At 55.5% G+C, this 19,419-nt stretch overlaps 1 protein-coding gene across 1 annotated transcript in view; it reads left to right on the top strand.

The window, feature by feature from the left end:
- The window catches only part of LOC144945583 (inter-alpha-trypsin inhibitor heavy chain H4-like), a 44,529-nt gene that overhangs the window by 8,605 nt on the left and 16,505 nt on the right, over positions 1 to 19,419 (top strand). Inside the window, exons 4-11 of the mRNA XM_078874070.1 lie at positions 5,780 to 5,884; positions 7,995 to 8,137; positions 9,555 to 9,724; positions 11,713 to 11,829; positions 12,745 to 12,916; positions 14,018 to 14,857; positions 15,497 to 15,571; positions 17,474 to 17,716. Of these exons, the coding sequence (XP_078730196.1) occupies positions 5,780 to 5,884; positions 7,995 to 8,137; positions 9,555 to 9,724; positions 11,713 to 11,829; positions 12,745 to 12,916; positions 14,018 to 14,857; positions 15,497 to 15,571; positions 17,474 to 17,716 (1,865 nt within the window). The remainder of the gene's footprint in view (positions 1 to 5,779; positions 5,885 to 7,994; positions 8,138 to 9,554; positions 9,725 to 11,712; positions 11,830 to 12,744; positions 12,917 to 14,017; positions 14,858 to 15,496; positions 15,572 to 17,473; positions 17,717 to 19,419) is intronic.

Below are 19,419 nucleotides of genomic sequence, written 5' to 3'. Positions count from 1 at the left end.
ACTCGCAGGGCGTACTGTAGCGCCGCATGGTCTGTACGGACGGTGAAACGCTGCCCGTACAGATATGGCCGGTACTGCTGGATGAAATAGACAATTGCCAGCAGTTCCCGACGGGTGACACAATATCGTTGCTCCGCTGGAGACAACACTCGACTACCGTACGCGACCACCCGTTCCACGCCCTCAACCACCTGGGAAAGCACGCCCCCAATACCTGTGTTGCTCGCGTCGGTATCGAGCACAAAGGGTTTTGAAAAATCGGGATAAACCAGGGGAGGGGCATTAACCAGAGCGTCCCGAAGGGAGCGGAACGCAGCCTCCTCCTCCTGTCCCCAATGGAAGCGGACCCCCTTTGACGTCAAAGCGTGCAGGGGTATAGCAATGGTGGCAAAGTCCGCGACAAAGCGTCGGTAATATGACGCGAAACCAACGAAGCTCCTGACCTCTCCCACCGAGGTGGGAGTCGGCCAGGAGCTGACGCACTGCGTTTTGGCGGGATCGGTAGCAATACCCGAGCGTCCCACGATGTGCCCCAAATAACGTACCGATTCGCGCAATAAATGACACTTTTGGGGTTTAAATTTCAAATTAGCAGCCCGCATTTTGAGGAAAACGGCCCGCAACCTCTGGAGATGCTCGTCAAATGTTCTGCTAAAGACGATAACGTCATCCAAATAGATTAAACACGAATCCCACTGCAATCCAGCCAAAACCAATTCCATCAATCGCTGGAAAGTCGCCGGTGCCGAGTGTAATCCCATCGGCAACCGGTTAAATTGGAAGAGACCATGTGGTGTACGGAATGCAGTTTTAGGCTTAGATTCATCGTCCAGAGGAAGCTGCCAGAATCCCGAAAGCAAATCCAATGTGGAGAAGAATCGCGCCCCCGCCAAGGCGTCCAGCGATTCGTCAATACGGGGAAGCGGGTATGCGTCAGCAACGGAAATTTTGTTGAGGCGGCAAAAATCGACGCAAAACCGCAACGATCCATCCTGTTTCTTAACCAGAACGATCGGCGCTCCCCACGGGCTGGTAGAGGGAGAAATGATGTCGGCGGCTAACATGTCATCAACAGCCGATTTGACATGGTCCTTCTCGGCGGGACTCAGCCGGAAGGGATTTTGGCGTATGGGCGCGCTGTCACCCGTATCAATATGGTGACGCAGCAAATGGGTACAGCCTAAATCGAATTTGTTCTGACTGAACACGTCGGCAAATTCGCGCAGGAGTGTCCTAAGTTTTTGACGCTCTACATCCGACAGGTCCGTCGATCCCGCACAAAGCGCCTCAAGCCACCCTTCATCGGTGTCCGAATGTGGAAGCGGCAGAGTGGCAGTGCCAACGTGATTGGCGACAGGTTCCTCGCAGGGCACCGGCGTTGCGTGAGCAAGCACGGTCCCTTGAGGAATTACCACGGCCTGCGACCCCACATTGAGGACCGCGATGAAAGGGTCCCCGTCCCCCCTTACGATGGTCTGGGCGGGAATTAAATGCGGCCCGCTAACCCCGGCCCTAGATGGCCCCAGCAGGACACCCTGGTCCCCAACACCCTTAGCGAAGGGCCTACGAAGTTTTAGGGGCACCAACATTTGTGCCCCCGGCGGCACGCGAACCGTTTGAACGACAAACGCCGGTACCGTCGCGAACGCCGACCGAGCCGCAGTAGGGGAAGGCAAAAACGCCATCCGTCGTCCCGACGGGAGCTCAATGCAACCTTGATCAATCAAAATCCGAATTGGCATTTTGCCCAAGAAGTCCGTCCCCAGCAGGCACGGAACCGCCAGCGAGGAGGAAACAAAAATGGGGCCGGACAATTTAATATCACCGATCGAAATTTGTGCGCGAATCTGACCCATGATACCCAATGAGCCCCCGTTAGCAGCGTAGAATGGGACATTAACCGGTAGCAAAGGACGACTCTGGACGGGGAGAATGTTGTATATGAGTTCCGAAATGATAGTCGCCGACGCTCCTGTATCGACGAGGATACGCACTTCGACCCCGTCAATGTGCCCTACTACGGCCGACGACCCCGACGACGCCGCCACAACGCGGTGGGCCAACACGGACCACTGCCTGGGTTCGATTTGGGCCCCCATAGTGGTGCGTGTTGGCCCGACGGTGCGCAATGTTGGCCCCCCGTTCGTTGCAGTGTGCTTGTGTGTAACGGGTGTGTGCTTTGGCCAAACATGTGGGGTGCCGCGACTCGCCGGGTCATGTTGATGGAGCTTGGAAGGAGGAGGAGGGCCGGCGTCCCGGCGAGGCGTCGTCCCCCGCTGTCGAGGAGAGCGGCACCCCGAGGCGACGTGGCCCCGGATGCCGCAGTTATAGCAGCGCGGGAGCGCAGGCGGTGATGACGGACGGTCGGAGCGGCCGACCCATCCCGGCCCGCCCGTACTCCCACCCTCTGCTGCTGTCGGAAGTCGGCGGCGTAGACCTCCTCCGTCGGGGGGGTGACGGCAGCCACCGTACGCCCGGCCGCTGCCCTGCTGGCCTTCCGTCGCTGTGACAGGAGGTTAGCGTGGAGGAGCCGCGCCGCCTGGAGGGAACCCATCTCCGTGTCCTCCTGTGCGACGATGGCGATGTCCAGGTCGTCCGCCAGCAGAAGAATTTTCTCAGTGACCATCGCGTCCACGCCTTGGTCATCCATACGAGGGAAGGCCGTCTTTGCCAACGCCAGAAGGCTCGTACGGTAGGCGAGGGGCGACTCCTTTGCACCCCGCTGGCGATCGTAAAATCGCTGTCTGCATTCCGCCGAAGGTCCGTAGACCCCAGCCAGCAACTGCAGCGCCATCTGAAGAGTGGAGCGCTTGTCCCTCGGTGCCGACGTAAGAGCGGCGAGGGCGTCGCCGTCGAGGAGCGCCGGCAGCGCGCAGAGGGCTTCGGCGTCCGACCACCCCGCCATTTCTTGGTGCGCGAGGAAGCGCCGCTGGAACCCCCCCCAGTCGCCCTCCTCAGCTACAAACTCTTTCAGCGGGGGCAGCCTTTGGTGTAGCGCAGCGATCGCCGTGGAGGCCCGCGCTTTGCTGTCCCCGCAACTCGGCTGAGCGTCGGCACGAACGACAGATGGAATCGCCTGTCGCGCTGATGGTGACGCTCCGTCCGTTGGTGGTGACGCGGCAGCCCCTGCGAGGCCGATGTCGGACCCCAGGTTGAGGCTGGCCACGCCCTCGGCAGCTGCTGCGGCGATGGCGGGAGATTCAAAGTTGTAGTCAGTAGAAATGGCGGGAAGGCGCAACGGTCGTCGGCCGTCCTCGCCCCGCGGCGGTCCAGCAGCCCCCAGCCGAGTGATGCTCTCGAGTGTGGCGGCAGCAGCATACAGCAGCTCCGCCAGCCTCGCGTGCGCCAGCCGAAGTCCGTCGGATGGTGACTCCCCTTCCTCCCGATGCCCCGATAAGGATGCATTCGGCCCCGGCTGCTCGTTGCCTCCATCAGCCGTCTCTGGCACCGCACTTCCCGCGGTGTCCTCCGCCTCCTGCACCCCGGCCCGAGCTGTTCGGCGCGTGTCCATGTTCGTTGTTGTTCACTTCTGTCACCAGATGTAGTACCGTTGAGGACGCGTGGACACCCGAGTAGAGGCACACGTATTTATTTCACAACAGTCACTGGGGACATACAGTACTGGAGGGGGTATCGGCCCCCTCACCCGGATAGCTGGGAACACACGGCTAGCTACCCCTAGCCTGCCTCCTAATCCTCCAATTACTGGGCTAGGGGAGGCTGTCTGGCCCGACACTGGTCAGTCGGGCTACGGTACCCGGAGTCCCAGAGTCCTGGCTCTGGTTCACGGGACCACGCCGCTGGCTCGGTCCTGCGCGGCCCTGACAAGGGCGGCGTCCCAGGGGAGTCCAGGGCTCTAGCTAGGCAGTCTTCGGTCTTCAAGAGTTTACTTAAACATTCTGCCCCGAGCCCTCTGACACATCCCCCTTTATACTCCACCCCCGCTGAGGGGTGGGGCCCCGGGCTGCCTGGTGCGGACGTCGTTGAGAGCACCCCCCCCGTGCACTCACGTAGCCCCGCCCACTGTGTTTGTTTCCCATAAGCTGCCATGCATAACGGCTCTCTCTCTAACACCCCTACACATACAGCTCCTCCGTAACACCCCTACACTTCCCTTCTACGTGACTTTACCGAAAGAACCAAGAAGAAGTAGTATTGGGTCTTGGGCGAGCGTAGTATTGGGTCTTGGTGAGTGGTGTGAGCGTGGTGCTTTGGTAGGGATCGAACCCACGACTTCCTGTATACCAGGCGAGGCAATTAACATCTCGCCACCGTGGCGCCCGATTATACACACAGCTGAGTCCGGAGTTGTCATCCGTTCACCGCAATGGATGGTGAACGGCGGTTAATTCACTCCCCCTCTCTCCCCTCGCCTTGCCCCACACGCACTGTTTCACTGTCTCTCTCCTTATCGCTTTGCCCCTCGCAGATGGCATGCGAGGCTGGTGATCATTTGCTGAGCTGTGAGCTTCTGTCCACTAACCTTATTTGCCCACTACTCAGGTCAGGTCACGCAGGGATAAATCGACGGGCCCTGCGTTTATGGAATGTATTTTTTCTAGCGGATTTTTTTCCCTTGGGTGGCACTCTCGTTCTTGTTACAGGTGGAATGATGGCCAAACACACGTGAAGGAAACATTGGGCTAGATAGATTCTATATATATATGTGTAGATTGGGCTACATTAATGTAATCGGATTGGTTTGTTCATGTGAGGTCACAGGCACTTATGTAAGAAGCCCGGTCAGGTGACACATGAGATGGTGAATTCCTATATCTTTTCCCGATGATGTGTGGCGCAGTTTAAAATCTTAATTCGTATCTAAACGCTAAATGTGGCTTCGGGGATCGTTCGTCAGTCAATTCAACCCGCGGCGAGCGAGCTGAAAGGATAAAAATAACAATCGTTAAACGCGTGTACAGTCCACCACGTGACAATTTAATTTGTTTGGCTGCGTCGCGTGGTGGAGGGTTGTTACGACACACATTTGGTCAGATCGTGACCACGTGGCCGAAACCGAAATTCTATTATGAATCTGAACATTTGCTGAGAAAATCTACGCGTTACATCTCAGTGAATCGGCAGCAGCAGACGATACAACATATAACGACGCGAAGCCCGATCCACAAAGATGAAGGAGACATCACAGCGATGCACCACTCTGCTGCTCCTGATGCGGTTATTTGGCTTGACCACATGAGTGTGAAATAGAAGTCGTTGCTCTGCATCTACGTCAGCCGTACGGAAGAAAAAGATGCAGCAGCAGTACGACAACAACGACGATGATGACAATAACGATGATGATGATGTTCGATGATGATGACAATGATGATGATGAAGATGATGATTACGATGATGACGATGATGATGACGATGACAATGATGATGACAATGATAATGACGATGATGACTGATAATGACGATTATGATGACGATGATGACAATGATGACAATGATGATGATGACGACGATGATTACGATGACAATGATGATGACAATGATAATGACGATGATGACAATGATAATGATGATGACAATGATAATGACGATGATGACAATGATGATGATGACGATGATGACAATGATAATGACGATGATGATGACGACGATGATGACAATGATGACAATGATAATGACGATGATGATGACAATGATGATGACAATGATGATGACAATGATGACGATGACAATAATGATGACGACGATGATGACGATGATGATGACGATGATGATGACAATGATGATGATGATGATTTGACCCACGTGCCCCCGCGTGCAGAGAAAGGGAAACGGACAAGTTCACGGTGAGCGTGAACGTGGGTGCTGGAAGCCGTGCGCTCTTCACCCTCAGCTATGAGGAGCTCCTGCAGCGGAAGCTGGAATGGTGAGCGAGCGCCATGGCCAGCACGGTGACACACGGCACCAATTCACCACGACGCTCACCACAACAGGAGCACACGCCACCAACTCGCCAAGATGCTCACCACAACAGGAGTAGATGCCACCGCATCACCATCTCACCACGATGCTCACCAGAACGTTAGCACATGCCACCACCCAACTTGCTACGACACTCGCCAGTACATCACCATATGCCTCCACCTCACCAACTCAACCACGACGCTCACCTGCGCAACTTTTACCATAAAAGCACTTGCCGACAACTAAAAAAACTCACCACAACACGAACCAGAAGGCAGCGGCACCTCACCAAAACCGCCACTGCAACATCAACAACCCACCGCCGGTGTTGCCAACTCACCACTCGACCCCATCTCACCACGGGCAACACCACTCACTACCGCCCCCCCCCCCCCCCCCCAATACTCGCCAAACGTACTGATTGCAGCCGTTGACTTTTTCGATTCGGTCCCCGCATGGCGGTTTTCAAGCCGGATATCTCCCGGTGCGAACAAATTACGGAAGATCGCAGAGCGGAGAGTGATTCGCTTTGGAAATTTGGTCGGGTTAAATGCTCGGCAGCCTACCGCACGAATGCACGTATTATGGACTTCTTTCGCACCGTATGTATTCAACCGTGTTATTCGGAGGTGCGGGGGAAGGACATCAAACAAGACACATAAAGCAGTTCTAAAGTAATACGTTTCCAATATAGATGCTTTAAAAGTGCGTAGCTCCAGTGGCTTCATAATATCAGATGGGGAGAGCATTCCAGACGGCTGCAGAAGCCGGTGTTGCGGTGACTGTCTTTGTTCGATGGCGAGCCAAAATCCGCTGCGGCGAGGATGACTGGAGTTTGCGTGATGCTTCACGCTTCTTGACGACATCAGCAAGGTATTACGCTTCAGGCTAATCTACTTGCGGCTCAGGGTTTGACAGCCTTACCGCCTTCACCATCGCCTCACTCCCACTGTTCACCGTCACCCCGACACCACAGCGAGCCACATCGCACAACCGCCAAGTCAATCACGGACCCCCAAACCAAGGCTCGGTTACTCTGTGGTGCCATTCACGGGCAAGGCCTCACGGCGCTCTACAGAGAAGTGCCAAACCGTGAACGACCCCTCACAAATATATTGGCGAATACAACTAAAAATGATAATTGTTTTTTTACCCTTTTATCTGGCAACAAAACTGACACCTTTTTCACAAGGAGTCATGTTTGCATAGACCACAATACCTGCAGTCATAATGCAAACAAAAAACATAACTCTGATAATGCATGCACTGTCCTTGAAGTTGATTGGTCCACACCCGAGACAGCTTTCCTTAGAGCCTAATCTCACATGGGTTGGACCAGATGACACCAAAAGGCGCACAACTCAAAGACAATGCACCATCAGAGTATGAGAGCTCGGGTGAAGCATTTACACCATTGGAACCTCATTTGCCAGTAAACTGGCAAATGAGGTTCCAATGGTGTAAAAAACATTTTTCTTTTTTTAAAACGATGTAGAAGGCCACGGAGCCTCCACGGACAGGTGGTACGCGCCAGCGAGAAGAGATACATTCTAAAATGGGGGCCCGAAAGACTCCACCGACCAGGAGTCCCTGGTGATGTCCTAGGGAAGAGCATTGCCCCACAGACAAGGCTCCTGGCTGCTACCGAAGGCTCTGTCGCCCACTGACTGCAGGTTTTAAACTAAAACTATTAAACAATGTTTTACTTCGCCAAGTAAGGATCACTGAGCTACGTAGCTCTATTTCGGATGCAACCTGGCCAAAATTGTTCACGCAACGAAGTGGCTTATCGCGTGGCAATGTACAGCAGCCACATACTCTTAACGCATGTGGAGGGAAAAACCGGATGGCCCAGAGAAAATTCCATGAGAAGAACATGCAAACTCGCAGTATACAGCAGGTATCAGGGTCGGGATTGAACCGACGGCCTCCTGTATACCAGGCGAGGTAGTTAACATCACGTCACCGCGGCACCCCTAGTCCTCGGCACACACAGCAGGCGACCGGATTCTCGGCTAGACCCGAACTCGCCGACTGCGCGGTAATAAAAGGCGAACCGTCGGTCCCTCCAGGTACGAGCACGTGGTGAGCGTGCGTCCCCAGCAGACGGTGGACAACCTCACGGTGGAGGTGTCCATCGAGGAGAAGGCTGGGCTGTCCCGAATCACCGTGCCTCCTCTCCGCACAAGCAACCTCATCACCAATGACGTCGGTGGTGAGTGAGGTGGTTGAGGAAGGCCTCCCTCCCTCCCGCGCGAGCACCCCAACACGACCTCAGCACCGTCGTTGTCGTCAGCACGGTCGGGCACGTGCCCTGGGGTGCAAGAGGAGTGAAGCTGAAACTGTGGCCACCGCCTGGACGTTCTTGCCAGCGCCTTAAGCAGTGGAAGCCACCAGCTCGGGTCGGGTCGCCACTTGCAAGAGAGGCGGCGCTTCGTGTGTCTTGTCACTGGGTTTCATTCCATCCGTTTTTGCGCATGATGGCACTGAGCGTGGCTCGTGAGGTCTGCTTCGCCACGACAAGAGGGCTTAAGGAGAGAGAGAGTTCGTGTCGTTTTGCTGTTCCACACACAGTAAACCTACACACAGTAATCCCACACAGTAAACCCACAGTGTGTTTACTGTGTGGCTCATAGCTTGGTTTGCATGACCACAGTCTCACGACCATGGCTTGCCTTTAATGTTACACGTGTGACGGAGACGAGCGCATACACCTGCTGACCTTCTGATGCGGTGGATGGTTCCGCCAGTGTCTTCGAGTGCGGCGCTCCATCACACGTGAGTGGGCTTGGCGCAGGCCACGTTACTTATAAGGGACGAACGGCCAATGGTTCAGAATAATGATGGAGTGGCAGCCATGGGACGGACCATGCTCAGGAGAATGAAGGAGCGTCCGCTGTGGACATGGAGCGGATGGCGTCAGCTCATGTGCAGGAGCTGGGTGGATTGTTGCATCCTGGAATCTTGAGAGAGAGCAGCGGCTTGGGGAGGCCTTCATCCATTTGTAGATAATAGCTGATGATGATCACGATTTTGTTGAAATGGAGGCGCAATAATGATGGTACCTCCTTAGATGTGCAGATAGTAGTGTAAGGTGTTGTTTGATGTCGCGCTCCGTACATCTGGATCGCAGCACCCTTCAGATCTCACGTTGGACATCCTGCATCAAGTGCCCATGTCTCGTAACTTAAGGAGCTACCAAACGTCCTGGTCTTGGACGGATAAACCTAGATTTGAAGCTTCCGTGACTGCAAGGATTCATATTCTTAGGTTTTTTCGGTAAAGTCACGTAGGTAAAAAATGTTAATTTAAATCAATAAAAGTAAAATAAAATAAAAATCACGACGTTTCGGAGGATTTTTATTTTATTTTTATTTAACTTTTATTAATTTGAATTTTTTACCTACGTGACTTTACCGAAAAAACCTAAGAATACGGATAAACCTGTTTTTTTAAAGACTGTCCTGGTGCCCAGAAACGTTTGCAAAAAGAAAAACCATGATTTTCTCCCAGATTATCATTGGGTCTAATGACTCGTTTTCAGGAGGGTCCTGATGATGACGAAGTCGAAGATGATGATGAAGACGATGACGATAATTAATCCACGTGGTGTTGTGATTACCCCTCTGCAGTTGTCGCGGACCCTCCGCCTGCCACCTCCATCGTGCGCACGGCCACCTCGGTGGTCGTGCGGTTTCAGCCGAGCGTGGAGCAGCAGCTGGCGCTGGCGCAGGATGGAGTCCTCGGGGATTTCATCGTCCGTTACGACGTGGAGCGAGCGGAGGAGGCCGGGCAACTGGAGGTGAGAGAGAGAGGGAGAACAACCCAACCGATAATAATAATCGCAACACGACCACGAACCGCGAAGGGAATCGCCGCTCGCGGACCTCGAATCGCCATCCACTCGCTGTCAAACTCGAACCGCTCGCCACTCGCGGATCATGGACCATGAGCCACTCACCAATGATGGACCATTAATAACGATACACTCACAGTCAAACTTGAACCGCTCACCACTCGCGGATCATGGACCATGAGCCACTCACCAATGATGGACCATCAATAACGATACACTCACAGTCAAACTTGAACCGCTCACCACTCGCTGATCGTGGACCATGAGCCACTCACCAATGATGGACCATCAATAACGATACACTCGCAGTCAAACTTGAACCGCTCACCACTCGCGGATCGTGGACCATGAGCCACTCACCAATGATGGATCATCAATAACGATACACTCACAGTCAAACTCGAACCGCTCACCACTCGCGGATCGTGGACCATGAGCCACTCACCAATGATGGATCATCAATAACGATGCACTCACAGTCAAACTCGAACCGCTCACCACTCGCGAATCGTGGACCATGAGCCACTCACCAATGATGGATCATCAATAACGATACACTCACAGTCAAACTTGAACCGCTCACCACTCGCGGATCGTGGACCATGAGCCACTCACCAATGATGGACCATCAATAACGATACACTCACAGTCAAACTTGAACTGCTCACCACTCGCGGATCATGGACCATGAGCCACTCACCAATGATGGACCATCAATAACGATACACTCACAGTCAAACTTGAACCGCTCACCACTCGCGGATCGTGGACCATGAGCCACTCACCAATGATGGACCATCAATAACGATACACTCACAGTCAAACTTGAACCGCTCACCACTCGCGGATCGTGGACCATGAGCCACTCACCAATGATGGACCATCAATAACGATACACTCACAGTCAAACTCGAACCGCTCACCACTCGCGGATCGTGGACCATGAGCCACTCACCAATGATGGATCATCAATAACGATACACTCACAGTCAAACTTGAACCGCTCACCACTCGCGGATCGTGGACCATGAGCCACTCACCAATGATGGACCATCAATAACGATACACTCGCAGTCAAACTTGAACCACTCGCCACTCACGGATCGTGGACCATGAGCCACTCACCAATGATGGACCATCAATAACGATACACTCACAGTCAAACTCGAACCACTCACCACTCGCGGATCACGGACCATGAGCCACTCACCAATGATGGACCATCAATAACGATACACTCACAGTCAAACTCGAACCACTCGCCACTTGCGGATCACGGACCATGAGCCACTCACCAATGATGGACCATCAATAACGATACACTCGCAGTCAAACTCGAACCGCTCACCACTCGCGGATTATGGACCATGAGCCACTCACCAATGATGGACCATCAATAACTATACACTCAGAGTCAAACTCGAACCGCTCGCCACTCGCGGATCATGGACCATGAGCCACTCACCAATGATGGACCATCAATAACGATACACTCGCAGTCAAACTTGAACCACTCGCCACCCGCGCATCATGGACACACCAATGATGGACCTTGAATCATGAACCACTCGCCAATCACAAACCGTGAACCACTCACCAATCACTACCAAAGATTCACGAACCGCCCACTAATCATTGACCAAGAATCACGAACCACTCACCAATCACCGATCAGAGGCGATGTACCATTTACCAATCACAGATTACGTATTCACGCACCGCTCACAAATCAGCAACCACGGGCCACGGACTGCTTAACGCCTGACCACCCCACACCCCAGCGGGGGGTTCAGAGTTTAAAAAAATATTTCCGCGGTCCGCCGACACGTGTTGCCAAAGTGCCGGATCAGCGTGCGCGTGAGTACGTCGCCCCGGAACCGTGTGTGTGTCCTGCACGTGGTGAATGTGGCACGTGCCGTGTCCTTGCATTTCAGATAGTGAACGGCTACTTTGCGCACTTCTTTGCGCCAAAACGGCTGAGCGCTTTGCCGAAGAGCATCGTGTTTGTGATTGACGTGAGCGGGTCGATGTCTGGGACCAAGATTAAGCAGGTGAGACGCCGAGACAGCATGGGACAAGGGATACCTGATGGAGGATGTCCAATGTAACACTTAAAGCCAAAATGCGTTGAATTTTTCCCTAATTCTAGCCTAACTGTGCTCTCCGTGTTAATGCCATGAAAGGAATAGTCCGTTCGTATGTCTCGCGGAGCAGCGAAGCACTTTGTGTCAGAGAATGGCTCGTGAAAGCGGATATCATTGAGCTACGTCTGAGATTCCGCCAAGTGATTTGGTCCATACGGTAGGAGACAGCCCTTTCCTGCTGGCCGTGCCGCGAAGAGTGCTTCGAGGTGTTGGTAAATGGCTGTAGAGCAACGGGTGTGGGCCACAGATTTGGCTAACTCACTGGTTTGAGTCAGGTTGTAAATTGAATCCGTATGTTGAGTGTTATCCCCTCGTGTGTGTGACGGGCTTTCTCCGGGTCCTCCCGGCTTCCACTCCCATGAAGCCAAACTCTAATTGTACGTATGTATGTTGAACTTCTTTCGCATCGTACGTAGCCAACCGTGCGAATGGCAGGTGCAGGCAAGGGTATCAAAACTAAATGCAAAAATCAGTTCTAAAGAAATTAGTTTTCAATCCAGATTCAAAAGTGTATAGCTCCAGTGGCTTCCTAATATCGGAAGGAAGAGCGTTCCAGACAGCCGCAGAAGCGCATCTGAAAGCGTGCGATGCGGTGATTGTCTTCGATGGACAGCCAAAAGCCGCTACGAGGATGACCAGATTCCACGTGATCGTTTATGCTCTTTGATGAGATCAGCAAGGTATTGTGGTTCATTTGTGACAAGCAATTTGTGTGTAATGAGTGATACCTTTTAACGTATTCATTCCTCAACCGGAAGCCAATGCAAAACCGGAAGCCAATCGTTAATGGCACATCACTAATCATTATGCGTTGTCATTTAGACAAAGGAAGCGATGCTGAAAATCCTGGACGACCTGAGACCAAAGGACCACTTTAACATTGTGACCTTCTCCTACGGCGTGAAAAATTGGGCCAGTCAAGGCCTGGTGAAGGCTTCAGCTGAAAACATCGAGGGCGCCAAGAAGTTTGTTTCTGCCATGGTGGCAGACGGAGGTGAGAGGCCAGGCACTGGTTGTTAGATGAGCCACCATGACACTCGGTTCCCCTGGGGGAGGGGAGGGGAAGGAGTCACGGGAGCCTCTCTATTGAGGACTAACGGGCTAATCGAGGCGTGGTGGCCGCGACACTTTTTCTGCCGTGGTAGGCTGGCGCATCAAAGACAGAGACAAATATCCCCCGTGTAGCCTTAACAGACTGTTGGGGCAAGTGCTGTTAGCAAGTAGCACCTATGATGGCCTGAAACGGTACACGAGGGGGTGGGTGGCCAGCACCACGCTCGTCCACCTTTGTTTCCCCCAGTGGCGATGTTTACACACCGCACCGGGTACTCAATTGAGGCCGAGTCGACCTAGGGGAGGTCCAGGATTGGTTCAAATTATCGTTACCGGCGTTGGCCACGAGTGGGAATCGAACTCGGGTCGCCTTTGTTCGTAGCGCGGCATAGCGCTAACTGCTACTACAGCACCGCTCCCCACATCAGACACAACCAGACACACGGCGGGCTGCTCGGGGCGGGGTAGGGCTCTGTGTCTCCTGTCTGTCTCCTATCTCCTGTGCGTGTGTCTGCTCTTCTGTTTCTCTTGCCCACCTCTCACCTGTGTGCCCCGTCCCTCCATCTCGTGCGTCTCTGTCCTGCGTCTCCTGTCTGCCTGCCTTCCATCTGCCTCGCGTGTGCGCTTCCCGTCTTGTGCGCTCGCTTCTCCCATCCGCCTCGCCTCCCCGTCCATCCGCCTCCTTTGCCTCTTACCTTTGCGCACTTGTCTGCTGCACATGACCCCACGCCAGAGGTCGCAACCGGGTACCCGATACCCGTACCCTACCCGATACCCGGCTACCCGTACCCGGCCAGGTACGGGTACGGGTACCCGTTTGCAACCCTGGTGCGGCCGGGTACGGGTATGGGTAGGCCGTGAGTCACTGGTGAGTAACCGTTTGTCACTCATTTCGGGTAGGGTACGGGTAGGGAACGGGTACCCGTACCCGGCCGGGTACGGGTACAGGTACCCATTTGCGACCCTGGTGCGGCCGGGTACGGGTACGGGTAAGGAATCAAAACCCGTTTGCGACCTCTGCCCCACGCACAACCCCCCACAGGGACAAACATAAAGGATGCCCTGTCCGAGGCCGTGAGCCTCCTCAAATACCAGGAGGTAAGCAAGGAAATGAGCGTCCCCCTCATTATCCTGCTCACGGACGGGCAGCCGACGGTGGGCGAGACAAACGTGGAGGTCATCATCAAGAACGCACGCTCAGTCATCGCCGGCCTCTACAGCCTCTACTGCCTGGGCTTCGGCCAGGATGTCGAGTTCAACTTCCTGGAGAAGCTCGCGCTGCCCAACTCGGGCTTCGCGCGCAAGATCTTCGAGGACGTGGACGCGACGCTGCAGCTCAAGGGCTTCTACGACGAGGTGGGCACGCCGCTGCTGTCCAACGTCGTCGTCAGGTACACCGGCAACGAGGTGGCGGCACTCACGCGCAGCACCTTCCCCAACTACTTCAGCGGCTCGGAGATCGTGGTGGCGGGGCGCGTGCGGGGCGACACGGGCAGCCTCGTCGCGACCGTCGAGGGGCTGAGCGAGAGCGGCCCCACCTCGCTCGCGGTGGAGTGCGTCATGCCACCGTGGCCGCGGCCGTTCCCGCCGCGGCCGTTCCCGCCGCGGCCGTTGCCGCCGACCCCCGGGCCCCCCGAGCCGCCGAGCCACACGGAGCGACTGTGGGCTTTCCTGACCATCAAGCAGCTGCTGAAGGAGAAGGTGTCGGCGACCGACGATGCAACGAAGGGGCGTCTCGACAACGAGACGCTGGCGCTGTCGCTGCGCTACGGGTTCGTGACGCCACTCACGTCGATGGTGGTGACCGTGCCAGACGACGGTGAACAGGACAAGGGAGGCGATGAGCCCAAGCCGGAAACGACCCTCGAAGTCGAGGCCGAAGGCAAGTGTGACCCAACCGAGCACCAACCCGGCGTTGTTGGCTGGCAGCAGCGTGGCTCCTTTTGTAATGCCCGCGCTGCCGGCGCGGCAAGAAACCCGAGTTCAACTCACGACTCGGGCGCATTTCTGCCTGGCGTTCGTATTTTCTCCACCTATTTTATAACCTAAACCAAGTTTCTATTTTACCAGCTATACAGTTCCTTTTGAGAAGCGACCTGCCCACAAATGATAGCTCAACGAAGTGGCTCATCACGTGGCAGTGTATCGCAGCTAAATACTCTTAAACACGTGATGTTGATTCTAAATGTGGAGAGAAAAACCGGAAGACCCGGACGGCAGGCGTCAGAGTCGGGCTCGAACCGACAGCCTCCCGCATACCCGGCGAGGTAGTTAACATCTCGCCACCGTGGTGCCCCATGGGTGTCCTCCGGGTTTTTCCTATTACCTTCCAGGACCCTCTTGAAAACAGAACCTTGAGACTTGGCGAGGCTTTCCTGGGTAAATGAGCACAATCGTTCATTACCTTCCTGATAGCTTAGTCGAAAGTAATTTCACGTTTGGTCACGGGGGCTGTCGTTAAAGCGAGAGCCGGGGAAGTGCCGCCCTCGCAACGTGCCGCCCCCTGCGAATCCGTCCGCAGGCGCCACCGCCACCGCCGATGATGTGGTCGATCGCCCCGTCGCTCCGGTCCGCGACACCAAGCTGCTCTTAACAGGTGCCTCACCAGCGGCGCGACGCGATCCTTGGCGCGGCTCGCGCCTGCACGCACCTCGGCCCACCAAGTTGCGGCTCGCTGTGCCCACTGCTCTCAGTCCCCGACGTTTGCCACTCCGACCCCTTATCCGATTGTCATCTCCCCTGGCGTGGGGGTGGAGGGGAGACAAAATAAGAAGCACGTTGCGGGACATCGGCAGTCGTCATCCTACGGAGAGACAACTAAAATTGGCCGTGGAAATGTGTAAGTCCGACAACCGGCTGAGTTTAACCGTGCGGAGTACCCGCCGGGGAGGTGGGTGACAGGACACAAGGCAGCTTCGCTCGATGGCCCGGCTTCGGTGTTTTTGTGTTTTGGTGGTGGCGCACATGGCCTGTAATCCGGCACCGTGGAGGCAGCGAGGGTTGGTGGATCACACAAGCGCTGTGAAATTCCCTTCCCGCGGGCGTCAAAGGAGGTGCCGTACCGTGGGTCGCCATGAGGATGCGGCACGGAAAATGTGAAACCCAACCGGTTCCGTCCGCATGGGATAGTGTTGCCCCCTTGCACGTGTGGGTTTTCTCTGGGTGTTCCGGTTTACTCCCACATGGAAACTCCCACGTGGACTAATCAGCTGATAACACCGTCATATATAGAGGACTACAGAGCTTGGGCGGGCAGGCGGGCGGGGGGGGGGGAATTTGGGGTGGCGTGGCTGCCGCTGCCTTCCCGCTCGTCTGTGGTTCCCCCTCGCGCCTCTATCCTCTCGCTCTCTCTCCCGGCGAGAACGAGTGGACGGTGTGCGGTGCCGGCGTGTTACAGCTTGGGATCGTCATTGTCCAGGGAAGGTCGTGGTGGGGTAGGGACATGCATGGGGTGGAGGAGAATGAGGTAGGTGACTTGGGGGTTTGAATGAGGCAAGGAGTTTGGAGTCAATGCAAGTAGGAAGAGGGAGGAGGGTTGTGATAAGTGGGACACAGAAGCAGAATATGTATTTATGCTGGAAGAATCCGATGACCTATGAAGCTCTTTTTCACAAATGTCCAGTTGGGGCACGGGGTACGAACGTTCAAACAACCAACAGTTACAGTAACACGATAGTATTGCAAAGTACAAGAAAAGTAAACAAATCACACAAACGCAGACAAATACAACACTAAACAATCCCCACCCTACCAGGCAAAGCCCACTGATGTCTTAACTTATTTTCAGAAGCGACCTGGCCACAAATGATAGCTGAGGAAAGTGGCTTTTCACGTGGAAATATATAGCGGAAAAATGATATAATTAACTTTGATGCACGTTGCTAAACGTGGGGCGAAAAAACCGGAGGACCTGAAGAAAAAATCCACACGACCACGGGGAGAGAGAGAGAGACACGCAAACTCAAAATATACAGCAGGCATCAGGGGGGTCGGAATCGAAACCACGACCTCCTGCATACCAGGCAAAGTAGTTAACATCTCATAGCCACCGTGGAGATGATGAGAGAGAGAGAGAGAGACACGCAAACTCCAAATATACAGCAGGCGTCAGGGTCGGGATCAAACCCACAACCTCCTCCATACCAGGCGAGGTAGTTAACATCACAACACCACTATTACAGTCTCATCATCACCACCATCACATGCGTGTAGGGTTCGAAGAGGGAAAGTTACCGAGACGGGCATAGGAGTGGCAACCAGAGACTGACGACCAAAAGGGAAGAGAAGAGCTGAGATGGTGGTGGTGGTGATAATGATGATGATGGTGCTGTAATAGCGGTTCCTTTGGATGTCATCTCGGGTCTCAAGAACGCAACAACTCTTGGGATCTAGCAGAAGGAAGCGATGATCGAGAGGGTGTCAGGTTGAGCATCTCTCCCAATTTGCCGTGCCCCCCCCCCCCCATCCCGGCTTTCAATGCACCGTGTTTTTTCGTCAGCTCGGGGAGGATCGAGCAAACACGTCGGCAGGCAAAGCGGCCGCTGGCTCTCCGGCAGCGGGCACATCGCCAGCCACCCCGGCAGCAGTCGGTCACGAGTGCATTCTCCACCAACGTCGCACAACATCGGCTACGCCAGCTTCGGGCAGAGGGGCCCACCTGGACCTCAACTCTTTTCAGTCCCTGGAGATACTTCTCCTCCAATGTGGTCTCCAGGGCTTCCATCCTTCGACACGATTGATGGTAACGATCACGCTCAGAAACTGACGCTACACACACACGCGCGCTGGCTTACACACACAGGCACTGGCTCCACACACACACACCCCTACCCATTCACCCACACACCCCGACCCATTCACACACACACCCCGACCCATTCACACACACACCCCGACCCATTCACCCACGCACCCCGACCCATTCACCCACGCACCCCGACCCATTCACCCACGCACCCCGACCCATTCACCCACGCACCCCGACCCATTCACCCACGCACCCCGACCCATTCACCCACGCACCCCGACCCATTCACCCACGCACCCCGACCCATTCACCCACGCACCCCGACCCATTCACCCACGCACCCCGACCCATTCACCCACGCACACCGACCCATTCACCCACGCACCCCGACCCATTCACCCACGCACCCCGACCCATTCACCCACGCACCCCGACCCATTCACCCACGCACCCCGACCCATTCACACACGCACCCCGACCCATTCACCCACGCACCCCGACCCATTCACCCACACACCCCGACCCATACACACACACACCCCGACCCATACACACACGCACCCCGACCCATTCACCCACGCACCCCGACCCATTCACCCACGCACCCCGACCCATTCACCCACGCACCCCGACCCATTCACCCACGCACCCCGACCCATTCACCCACGCACCCCGACCCATTCACCCACGCACCTTGACCCATTCACCCACGCACCCCGACCTATTCACCCACGCACCCCGACCCATTTACACACGCACCCCGACCCATTCACCCACGCACCCCGACCCATTCACCCACGCACCCCGACCCATTCACCCACACACCCCGACCCATTCACCCACGCACCCCGACCCATTCACACACGCACCCCGACCCATTCACCCACGCACCCCGACCCATTCACCCACACACCCCGACCCATACACACACACACCCCGACCCATACACACACGCACCCCGACCCATTCACCCACGCACCCCGACCCATTCACCCACGCACCCCGACCCATTCACCCACGCACCCCGACCCATTCACCCACGCACCCCGACCCATTCACCCACGCACCCCGACCCATTCACCCACGCACCCCGACCCATTCACCCACACACCCCGACCCATACACACACACACCCCGACCCATTCACCCACGCACCCCGACCCATTCACCCACACACCCCGACCCATTCACACACGCACCCCGACCCATTCACCCACGCACCCCGACCCATTCACCCACACACCCCGACCCATTCACACACGCACCCCGACCCATTCACCCACGCACCCCGACCCATTCACCCACGCACCCCGACCCATTCACCCACGCACCCCGACCCATTCACCCACACACCCCGACCCATTCACACACGCACCCCGACCCATTCACCCACACACCCCGACCCATTCACACACACACCCAGACCCATTCACCCACACACCCCGACCCATTCACCCACACACCCTGACCCATTCACACACCCAGACCCATACACCCACACACCCCGACCCATTCACCCACACACCCCGACCCATTCACACAGACACCCCGACCCATTCACACACACACCCCGACCCATTCACCCACGCACCCCGACCCATTCACACACGCACCCCGACCCATTCACCCACGCACCCCGACCCATTCACCCACGTACCCCGACCCATTCACCCACACACCCCGACCCATTCACACAC

Source organism: Lampetra fluviatilis, chromosome 38, assembly GCF_964198595.1.
Source record: "Lampetra fluviatilis chromosome 38, kcLamFluv1.1, whole genome shotgun sequence".
NCBI classification, from domain to species: Eukaryota; Metazoa; Chordata; class Hyperoartia; order Petromyzontiformes; family Petromyzontidae; genus Lampetra; species Lampetra fluviatilis.
Note: the sequence above shows the minus strand (reverse complement) of the source record. Positions and strands in the feature narration are given on the sequence as shown.